The 12230-nt window shown below is 39.5% G+C and overlaps 1 protein-coding gene across 1 annotated transcript; it reads left to right on the top strand.

Moving 5' to 3' along the window:
* The first annotated feature begins 6815 nt into the window (after positions 1-6815).
* On the top strand, positions 6816-9656 carry junbb (JunB proto-oncogene, AP-1 transcription factor subunit b). Its single transcript, XM_081383846.1, has one exon. The coding sequence runs from the start codon at positions 8328-8330 to the stop codon at positions 9237-9239; it is 912 nt and encodes a 303-aa protein (XP_081239972.1). The 5' UTR covers positions 6816-8327; the 3' UTR covers positions 9240-9656.
* Positions 9657-12230: the final 2574 nt, after the last annotated feature.

The raw sequence follows: 12230 nt of genomic DNA, 5'->3' as shown, positions 1-12230 counted from the left end.
AGCCTACAAGTCTTCTGTCTGAATGATGATCAAACATATACTGATGAGTTTAATAAAGTTTATTGTACATCACACAAAAGATGAAGCGTCAGTTTTACTTCAGAAAATCACCGTAAGAGCTGAGTAAACACAGTAAGTTATTAGAAGTGCGCAAGTACATAAACGAATTTCGGTAGAGTTGAGGGAGCATTCCTGTGGGCGGAGGTTAGTCAAAAAACGGTTTTAATGACGTCATTAAAGAAAGAAGTAGAGGGATGTAGTCCAAATGGGCCGTTCGATGCAGTCAACTTCTGTTAAATAAAATATCTCGCTTGGCATTGAACTTTGAGCTTTATAATTTTACAGATATTATTTATACTCTAACAACAACATTACACACTAACTAAAGTTTGAAACATGGGATCACGAAGAACGGGACCTTTAATGTTCTCTTTCAACTGTATAAAAATAGCATAACATTTCCAAAGAATATATGAAACAAAGAATGGTTTTCAAACAGGTTTCCCCAAAACACTCCTTCAGACCATATCTGGTTGCCATTGGTCAGTCGAACAGATAGCCCCGCCCCCGAACTCACTCCATTGGTTAATTCAGAAGTTGTCACTCAAATGAACAGATCAGTATTCTTCACGAGTAAAGCAAACACTTAGCCTCTAACTCTTTAACTCTTGTTAGAGATAACACTCTAAACTGATTAAACGGACACACCACACACTACCTAAGCAGACATTACTGTGTGTGTGTGTGTGTATGTGCGTGTGTGTGTGTGTTGCTCTGGGCAGAGGTGTTGCTCATGTAAACTGCTTCGCGGAGGGCCGATCTGTGTCTAAACATGTTGAAGAAATGCCTTCATACCACCGTCTGCTGAGTTTAGTCTGGAAAACATCACACACAGTCTTATAATAATGGTTCTTATTGTTCTTTATAGGTTCGGCAGAACATTCTTCTGATCAAGAAGCATTTCTGGCTGTTCAGGGTCCTCAAGCTGCTATATAAAACTCTTGATGTTTTATTACAGGTTCTTCAAGTCAGTTAGTTTGTTTCTAAGTGCTTTAAAGCACCAGATTATACATGATATCTAAAAAAAAAAAAAAACTAGATCTTCTAAACTATGGAAACGGTTTTAAAATGAATGTGTATATGAGTGTGTTGACCATCTGGATTTCTGGAGCTTCACCATCATCATATCTCTCTCTCTCGTTATCAGTTCTTCATCATCGCTCATTATCTCGCCCTCTAGATGAACCATGACATCAGACTGTGCATGAAGGTCGTGACCCCTCATTCCCACTGACACATTGGGACTCCCTCCCTGAACTGACTAACCATGGGAAGAAACACAGAAAGTTTTTCAAGTATATGAGTTAAATATCACACAACATGTTATACAATGAAATGTTTTGCGCATAACTTCCCCAATTATTGGCATGTGTGGCCTCTGTTTGTTTGAGTTCATTGGCAGTTTGTAATACTGAACTTCAGACGGATGCTTTTTACTGTCCATAAATCTAGTTCAGACACCTTCTGACGACACTTACGGGAATGAAGGGATGATTCCTGAGTCTGGAATGATCACCTGTCACAGAGATCTCGGAATGATCAATTATCTAGTTCTGCCCTTCAGGCACTCAGACACACAGACAGAGAGCAACTGTGATCAAAACCCTAGTCCAACGCCTTCACACAGAACACTTTTGTTTTTTAAAATGCGAGACGCGGTTATAAAAAAAAAGGATTCGGAACGTAAGAATTTCTTGCGCCGTTTGCACCTGAGCACCGTTTTTAAAGCGCCGTATCAAAACGGTCAAACACGTTTACATAGAAAAACTAAAGTCCATTCACACAGAACGCGTTTTTGCGTTTAAAAACCGCAAGATGTGGGGAATTGTAATTGGGGGGTGGGGGGGGGGTTTAAAGGCCCACTGAAATGTTATTTTTATTATTCAATTATAATCAAAATAATTTATTATAATTATTATATAATTATTCAATATGGTGTATTTACACTGAAGACAGAAGACAGGGCGGGCCATAGCAAACAGCTCCTCCCCTTTTTAAAAATCGTCAATAGCAATCACAGATTGACCAGAGCCATTGAGCTTAGTAAAGCCACAGTTTACTCATAACCTCTAAACGTTTCTCCTCATAATCTCCTAAAATATAGCATTCTGTGCAGCATTCAAATTTGTCCCATACGTTTTGTGGTCTGCGGCGACTCGATCATATGATCCGCTCTCTGATATCGTGTCTCTGGAACGGAGGTGTGGCGGTTCGCGTGACACTAACATGAAACCAGACGTCATTCACCCCAATGGAAAGAATATTTACATTGTCTGAATCGTTCCCTATCCCCTATATAGTGAACTAAGTGTCATTCACCATGTAGAAAATAGTAAATGTGTGAACAAGTGACTGATTTCAGCCACAGCTTCAGCATCTATTTATAATATAGGGGGCGGGGCTTCAGATTATAGAGAGCATTTGATTGGACAGAAAATCTGACGAGAAGCTGTCATCATAATCATTTATCCATATTGGCGGAAGTGAGTGACTAAATATGAATTTTGTCATTGTTTTGGAGCACACCAGCTTGTACATAACAGTAAGGCAAACATATTCATACTAGCTAGAAGCCCAAAAAAGTTTGATTTTGATTTCATGGGGACTTTAAGGTTGATTTTTTATTTTTTTTGCCAAAATTGACAGCCAATCAGAATCCATCCTGCTGTAACGAGCTTGAGCATTTAAAGTGACAGACGAGCACACGCTTAAGCAGAATAATATAATTCGCAAATATAGTTATCTTTATAGTTATCGTTCTTGGTGTGAACAGGTCTATATTAAAGAATAGCAGAGTTCAAAACACAGCTATAACGATAACGGCACAGAGAAGCAATATCGTTGGAATCATTTTCAGAACGATTTCATCCCGTTGATGACAGCCAATCAGAATCCATCCTGCTGTAACGAGCTCGAGCATTTAAAGCGGCAGAAGACAAAGCACGCTTAGAATAAACAGAACGAAATCGTTGCTAATATAGTTATCGTTATTGGTGTGAATGGGCCTTCATAGTTTTGCATGGTTAGCTTTCTGGCATACTAACATCAAACTCTACTGGGATTATGCGAGTCCACTCGCGTTTCATGATGAGCACTATTTGAGTGGCACACAAAGTTGCTGCCTAGGGTTTAAAGGTCCCGTTCTTCGTGATCCCATGTTTCAAACTTTAGTTAGTGTGTAATGTTGTTGTTAGAGTATAAATAATATCTGTAAAATTATAAAGCTCAAAGTTCAATGCCAAGCGAGATATTTTATTTAACAGAAGTTGACTACATCGAACGGCCCGTTTGGACTACATCCCTCTACTTCCTTCTTTAATGACGTCATTAAAACCGTTTTTTGACTAACCTCCGCCCACAGGAATGCTCCCTCAATGCTACCGAAATTCGTTTATGTACTTGCGCACTTCTTATAACTTACTGTGTTTACTCAGCTCTTACGGTGATTTTCTGAAGTAAAACTGACGCTTCATCTTTTGTGTGATGTACAATAAACTTTATTACACTCATCAGTATATGTTTGATCACCATTCAGACAGCAGACTTGTAGGCTATTAATAAATAATGGATGCATACAAGCAGACAAATACGTTATAATAACCGTAATTAAACTACTAAACTCTACCTGTTTCATCTCTATACAGCACTCTGACTCTGTAGGCATTATTGTCCGAATCGAACTGAACACCGTTACTGAGAGTTTCTGATATTATCATCATTCCGTGAGATGAAATTGTCCTGAGAGACTGTGCGCGAGCTCATGAAGCTCCGCCCCCTGTGTCGTCCAGCAGCAGCTTATTTGCATTTAAAGGGCACACACTGAAACAGCGCGTTTTTCTGAGCCCCAAAAATGACAATTTAAACATGCTATAAAAAATGATCTGTTGGGTATTTTGAGCTCAAACTTCACATACACACTCTGGGGACATCAGAGACTTATTTTACATCTTGTGAAAAGGGGCTTAATACAGGACCTTTAAAACGAGCAAGAAAGAAAACTAGCTGGTGAGATGGGCATTACTCATCATTATTATCGGCCTGTTAATTGCTCTGTTTTTGTGTGGCCACAGCTCATGGCAGGTCAGTGTATTTCTGTCCTCACAAACCCTCTTCTGTGCGTGAATCTCTCCAGCCCTCCGTCTGTGTGCTTGGCCGCGGGCCCGTGTGTGTTTCATTCTGGACGTGTTCGTTCAGTATCTTCATCCCTCTCTCTCTCCGGCGAACATCTTGTGTTTTTCTGCTGACACACACACAGAGACCAGCGATTGTCTGCGCTCGCTGACCCCTGATTGGCCCTGACACCAGAGGTGAGCGTGAGTCACCGTCATCATCACGTGACCAATGAGAATCGCGCACACACACATAATACAGTGGGTGCTTAAAGGTCAAGTCACTGGCACCTTGAGGAATCAAAACCTAGTCTGAAAGTTAGTCTTAAAAGCTTGCATTTTAAATGTTTTAGTTAGACATAAAAGTATTGTTAACATGTTTCCAACATTTTAGCACATTGCTAGCAAGTTTTAGCATGATGTTTCTAGTATGTTTTAGCCCCTATTTCTAGTTTCTGATACATAGTTAATATGAGTTCACTCAACATTCTTTACTTAGAAGTATTTTTATGTATAGGCCTATTTATATATAGTTTAAATAACAAAGGATTTCTTGTTAATTTTACATAAAATTACTAGAAGTTGAATTTGCGTAAAAAGCATGATGCAAAAATCCAACGCATCATTTAAATCAGTGCTGATGCTGAGATTTGACCCGTTACATTTAGTAAAAGTAGTTGTTCATTTATTTAGAAAATAATATTTAGTAATGAGATCTATTTCATTGTATTTTGAGCAGCATGTTGCACTGCCTCACACACACGCACACACACAGTCTCTCTCTCTCTCGCTTTCTCTATATCGCTCTTACCGTAAATGTGATCTGGCCTCAGGCAGATCTCGCTCACACGGAAGATCAGCTTACATTATTTTACTGGCTCGTATCCATGTGAACCCAAACACACACACACACACACACACACGAACGCACAATTGATCGTGATAATGATTAGGCTATTGTGAAGTATAAACGACAGTTATAAAAATACACTTCTGAAGTATATGGAAAATGTGTTTTTGTATTAAAAGTTGTGGTGTTTTGGGCAGAATGACACCTGCTGTTCTTCATCTGAATAAAACAAACGTTCAGCCAGAGAACTGCATGTACCAGCCATCCAGGTAAACAACAACATCAACACACTGACCTTGGCCTCATAACACACCCCCCCACACACACACACACACACACACACACACACACACACACACACACACACTCTCTCTCTCTCTCTCTCTCAGCTACTTTTCATGTTATTTCTGCCACTGCTGTGCCAGTGTCCTCTCCTCATGGCACAGCGCCACACACACACACACACACACACACACACACACACACTCTCTCTCTCTCTCACACGCGCTCACACACACTCTCTCTCTGCCCACTCAGTCAGTGTTACTGTAAACATCAAACCTCCCCCGCAAAACTACTGTAATTCACCGCAATGTCACAATAGCCTGACAAAGTCACACAACTTATCCAGAAACACACAAAAATTAGAGACAGCAGCACTGAAAGCAGAAATGAGTTTCTGGACACAGAACACACAACCATGTTTGACAGAGGGATCTCATGAGACTTTATGTGGTCCAACTTTACCATACTGAGCAAAAATACATACTGCATTTTAAAACCGCATTTTTATAAACATTATCAAATAAATAAATAATAAAAAAATATTTTTATATATATATATATATATATATATATGTATATATAATGTTTTATATTTAATAAAAAATATTAATATGTATTATAATTAATAGATATTATAAAAATGATTAGATATTAAATAGCTGTTTTTATAAAGTATATAATACTATTTATTTTATATTTATATATAAATAGCATTTTATAAAATACTATTTATGTGTGGTAAACATTTATTAATATTAATTTTTATAATTATTAATAATAAAAGGCTAAACAATACTTTTATATAAAACATATAATACATTGGGGGGAAAATTATATTCCACAAAAACTTTAAATAATATCTACTATTTAAATAATAATAAAAAACATTTATATTAATACATATTATTAATATAAAATACATACATTTTATAAAATGTTATTTTATATTTAGTACATACATTTATTAATAATGTTATATTATTATAATAATACATGTTTTTATTTAAATTAATGTTATAAATAAATGTTTTCATAAAATGTATAAATACATTTTATAAAATGATATTTTATATTTAATAAAATCTTTCTAAATCTAAATATTTTATTCATGTTATTATTAATACAGACTATTAATACATGTTTAATATTATATAAATACACTTTATAAACTGTTATATTTATTAAAATGATACTAAAGTGAATGCAGATGTCCCTGTGTGATGCTTCTGAAGTCAGCTGGTGTAAAGCAGATGCTCAGCTCTCTATAGGTCTCAGTTCCTTCAGTACAGCAGCTCAGCCTGATCTCAAACACACACACACACACACACACACACACACACACACACACACTGAGGAGGACAGATGGGATAGGTTACATTAACTCTCGGGATACAGGTGGGTGGACATGAAACCTGACATACAGCGCAGGTGCAGAGCGGGACAACATCACCCGTCCGTCTCTGAAGCACCTGAGAAGAGCAACACGATCAAATAACACCCTGATCCACCTCTCGCTTGCTCTTTAATATGACTTTCTCACATCAAACAAATTCAATGACACTTAAAAGGAGTCCATTTCTGTCTGTGAAAACATGATCTTCCCTCAAAGTGACTTCTACTGACATTACATACTTAAGAATTAAGTCATTAATGGCTCAAGTTAAAAGACTGTATTAATTGTAAAGTATCATTATATACAGCATCATATAAAGCCTTTAATTTCAATGCACAACCTGTATTTTGAGCCTAAATTTTCAAACGATGAATGACCATTGACCTGGTTTAGAAAGTTTTTTTTATCAGGAGATCAGTGTTTAAACTAATAACTGACAATTAGTATATAGCCTAATTAAAAGGGCATTTTCTGTGTGAGTTGGCACTTTTGCTGGTTTGTTCACTTGGTTGTTCAGCAGGTGTTTCTGATGAGCGTCGAGAACGTGCCTCTGCTCAGCAGTCCAGATAAAGTGGGCGGGGCCTCTCACACTCCCTCCGATGAGGAACTCGCGTCACCATGCCCATATTTGGACTGTAAACTTCCTACAGGAAGCGAGTGTCTGAGGATCCATGATGAGCCGGGAGAGTTTGCAGTCCGTCTTTTTCACTAACTTGCAGATTCAGCGAGTTTAAAATTACACTTTAATCTTCAAATTGTTTGGCGTAGCCTAATCTGTCCCATTCTTTTAGACAAAAATGCAACTTGAAATAACATATGGAAAAACGAATAGAGTAAGAAAGGTATTTTAGAGCTTTGTTCAATAATAAACTAAACGTTTTGATAGAAAACATTCTAATGTCATTTGTATTTGTTTCACCCAGTGTTTCCGCTAAAATAAAATATGCCCTACACAAACTATAGGGTGAATTTAGGTAGCCTATATATACATGGTTAGCCTCCTTACTGTACAAAGTCCATACCTGAAATCCAGTGTTCGAGGCCCTTTCTTTTAGCAGAAAGGATCTCGGAAATAATGAAAATCAAATTCTTGCCTCTATTCCTCAATCGTTTATTCAATAATTTCAAGTCGTGAGGTTAAAAATCGCCCCGTTCCCTCTTTACTGCGCGCTTCGCCCTCGGGCTTGTTTACTGTCCCAGCAGTTCCCGACAATGACGTGATGATGCGCGTGACGTTGCCACAGTTGGGGGCGTGGCCAGCTGTCAGTGCTGGAGTTGCTTATAAATACGAATCGGGATTCCGATCCACACGAACGAACGAACGTATCAGAGCAAATCAAACGGACATCTCTCCCCAAAACAGCGTTCGCTTTCAACAGACAGCCTCTCAGAACCATTCAAGAGCGTTTTACTCCTGCTGTCGCGCTGTTCATCACATCTTTGGGACTTCTTGTGTTTAATTCATTCGAGAGGAGAGTCGATCCGAGAGCGGAGCGGAACGGGACGGAACGCTGTTTCATTGACTGTCATCGTTATTCGCTCTCCTTTTTGGACGGTTTTTTTTTACACTTGAAGGTGTAAATTAGACATTGAACTGTCAAGCAGAATAGCTTTTTCCAAGAATATCTCCATGAGTACACAAATGGAGCAGCCGTTTTACCACGACGACTCGTTTCTGTTGGGTTACGCGCACAACGACGCGACACTACATGACTACAAACTCCAGAAACAGAGCATGAACTTGAATTTGACTGAGCAGTATCGGAGCCTCAAATCGGAGCTTTATCAGAGCGCGAACGGCGATGTCGGGTCGCTCAAACTCGCGTCTCCGGAGCTGGAGAGGCTCATCATCCAGAACAGCGGGGTTCTGACGACGCCCACACCGGGCCAGTACCTCTACGGTCGGGGGATCACCGACGAGCAGGAGGGCTTCGCGGAGGGCTTCGTCAAGGCTTTGGATGAGCTTCACCAGATGAACCACATGCCCCCGCCCAACGTGTCGATTGGAGCCGGCGGCGTCACGACGTGCGCGACAACAGCGTCCGTTTTCGGCTCCTCCCTGCAATCCGAGCCTCCCATTTACACGACGCTGAACGCGTACTGCCCCGCACCAAACCACCCGTCCACCACCATCAACTACCTGCCTCCCCATATACAACACCCGGAAAACACGCACGCGTTCCAGCACTCCGCACAGCGCTTCGTGCCTTTGAAAGAAGAACCGCAGACCGTTCCCGACATGCACAGCAGCGACGGCTCGTCACCACCAATGTCTCCAATCGACATGGAGAACCAGGAACGCATTAAAGCGGAGCGCAAACGGCTTCGCAACCGACTTGCGGCCACTAAATGCCGAAAGCGCAAACTGGAGCGCATCTCGCGGCTGGAGGACAAAGTCAAGGTTTTGAAGTCTGACAACGCTGGCTTGTCCAACACAGCCTCCGTTCTGCGGGAACAGGTGGCGCAACTTAAACAAAAGGTCCTGAGACACATGAACAGCGGCTGCCAGCTTATGCTGACCAGTAAGATGGAGGCGTTTTAAGCGCGGTTGGACTCAGATAAACATAACACTGGAAATTGTTTATGCTCCACGGTGAGAACGCACGCGCTCTCAGCTGAGGTATTTTGGACACGTCCTGGGTTCAGATACACGATTAAAGCGAACCCTCCGTCCAGAACGGGACGGAACGGACTCTGAGGCTCCGAGACGAAGTGGAAAAGGCCAGTCGCCGCCTCCGTATCGAAAACTGTGTTATTGTCATGATCTAAAGTGTATTTTTTGATCATGTGAACGCATCTGATATTGTCGTGCAGTAATACAACCGATCCTGAACTCATAAATTATTGTTAGGCTACTGTTCAGGTTGATCCTGACACTATGTTACCAATGTCACATGTTTACAATGTCTTTTTTTTATGTGTGTGCGCTGTTTATTTAAGTAAAGATTTTGAAATACAACTTTCCATGTGTATGGGTTTTCATTTGTGTTGTTGTGTTTATTGTCTTGGTTTCGAGCTGTTATGTAAATCTTATGCTGACCATTCCTCGAAGTCCACATGTCGTTCAGACACAAAACACGACCATTTTGATTATGGCTTGAATGTTTGTTCACTCTTTGTAAAGTAATCAGCTGTTTTTTTGGGTGGTAGTGTGTATAGATTAATACTTCTTGCGTTTGCGCGTTCACAAAAGGGGGCACTAGGCCTTTCCTGCTGACGTCAGCAGCACTTCCATATATGGTCGTTTTTTGGTCCTCGTACGTCATTCTCCACCCACAAGCCCGAGTGGAGAAGTTCACCGATCCAGGATCAGAGAGAGAGAGAGAGAGGGGGTTTCCGAAGTTGGACAAGACCACTGTGAGCGTGTGAGCGTGTGTGTGTGTGTGTGTTTCCATGGAGTTTAGTGGGTTGAACGCTTACAAGGAAACAATGATGTAGTCTTTAATATGCGGAACTTACAGGCTAATCAAGAATATATTAAAAAACTTTTGAGATATAAGAAGAGAAACAAACATTTTAGAATCGTAAATTATTATTTAGTCTATTTATTATAATATTTAAATGTTAAATTTTAACTTCTTTATTAGTTTTATATTCTCTAACTATATTATAGGCCTATATAAAAGTAAAAATATACTTGTTTATAGGTCATTACATTGTTTTGAGCATAAGAAACTAACCGAATAAAGACATTTTTGGAAGAAAAGAAAAATTCTATAGGAATAAAATATATATTTTATTCAAAAATGTCTTGATAAAAAGTTTGGATAAAAAAGACTGAGGCCTTGATTGGTGAATGAAAACAACAAACAAAGTTTTTTCCTATTCATGTCTTTTCATGTCAATTCATTTTATTCATATGTAATGTCATGTCCTCTGTGGACACTGACTCATTTATTAAGAAAATTAAAAGACACGATTTTTAAATTTACCAATCAATTCTTAGGTCTCAAGCTTTTTTTATCCAAACTTTGTATAAAGATGATTCTCAACTATGAAAGATATAACAGAATGATTTGATTTAAAACTGTGACATGTATGTTGTCAAAGAAATTTGCTAAAAAATAATGTCTTTGGAGGGAAAAAACTCCATTGTTGTGTCTCAGGAGGATATGATGCACAAGAAACACAATGATGAACTTTATACTGAGATAGCAGGGGTCAACACACCTTCAAACCGCATTAGATTTAGCAAGAGTTTATTTTAGGAGCTGAATTATGTTATAGGTGAAGAGATTAGAGTCAGTAAGCATGAATATAAATGTATCTCTTATTATTAGGCCCAATTCGATACTGTAAGATAACTGGTTTGCTGGTCCACGCCTAAACTGGTTTCACAGGAGAACAACCCAATCCAGCTGGTTTAATCTGTTTTTTAGTTCAGTCAAATTGTAACAATTTTAAGTATTAGCCGAATCATCTGTTCCTAATTCATCATATTACTTAGTGGTTTGGACGTGTGGAGATGAATATGTCTTTTGGGAAGTGACTGCGCACTCTGGATTGACTGAACCGGAGGCGCGCACGGCAGGGGCGCGCATGAGATCTATAAAGAGAACCGGGTCTGGCACTGCCGCTGGAATGAAGAACATTAGCATGGAAATATGTGACCCTGAGCTGATCTTTCTGAAATAATTACCTCAATAACGGATTTATTTATTTATTGAATGTTGAAACAATGATTCCCCTAAAATAATAGCCTATGTTTCCATGGTAGTTTTAAGTAGACTTTATCACCATGAAAATACCATTTTTGAGTCCAGATAACAAAGCTAGTCTCTGAAACGCGTGGGACGTTTGTTTTTTGTGCCACTCGGTCGCTGGAAATCGGGAGCGGGTTTTTTTTATTGCACGCTGAGAAAAGCCCACTCGGGTCCACCTGTCAGTGACGTCAGTGACCCACCTGCGTGTTTTTCTGCTCGCTCTCGAAGTGGAAATCGGAGGAAGCCACATCAAAGCGCTGAAAGTACGCGCGCACACGCACGCGAGCTCAGGTTGTTTTGGAGATTTTAAAGGTGCACACCGTCGTGTGTGTTTCATTTCATCTGAGACAATATCAACAGCTCTTTTAGTTTCACGAGTGTTTCTTGTGGAACAATCTCACCCCCCCCCCCCACCCCACCCACTCTCTCTCTCATTTAAATGGACTTGTTCCACTCTGATGTTTGTTGACTTTTCTATGTGAATGTTCCCTAAGTAAAGGCCCCCTGAAATCAAAATGTAATTATATTTTTTAGCTTTTAGAATTAATATGCTAGTCTTAAGGTTATGAATAAAGCTGGCATGCTCCAAAACTATGAAAAAAATCGCATTTAGGAGATATAAGCATTCAAAACATACAGTCTCTCACCTCTGCTAAAATGGATCAGGGATTTTTATGACATCACAACGGACTTCAGCTTCTCATCACATCTTATGTCCAATCAAAAGCTCTCTAGAATCTAAAGCTCCGCCCCCTGTGGTATTAATAACACTGGTCAAAGCGACCGTTGACACTTCACGAGGCAATAAGGGTTGTAGTTCGGTTACTCAA

Source organism: Scardinius erythrophthalmus (assembly GCF_964197995.2).
Source record: "Scardinius erythrophthalmus genome assembly, chromosome: 1".
In the NCBI taxonomy this organism is placed as follows: domain Eukaryota; kingdom Metazoa; phylum Chordata; class Actinopteri; order Cypriniformes; family Leuciscidae; genus Scardinius; species Scardinius erythrophthalmus.
The sequence above is the reverse complement of the archived record's forward strand: the minus strand, read 5'-3'. Positions and strand labels throughout refer to the sequence as shown.

Excerpts from the sequence above, each read along its gene's own strand:
- junbb (XM_081383846.1), top strand. The coding sequence starts at position 8,328 with ATGAGTACACAAATGGAGCAGCCGTTTTACCACGACGACTCGTTTCTG.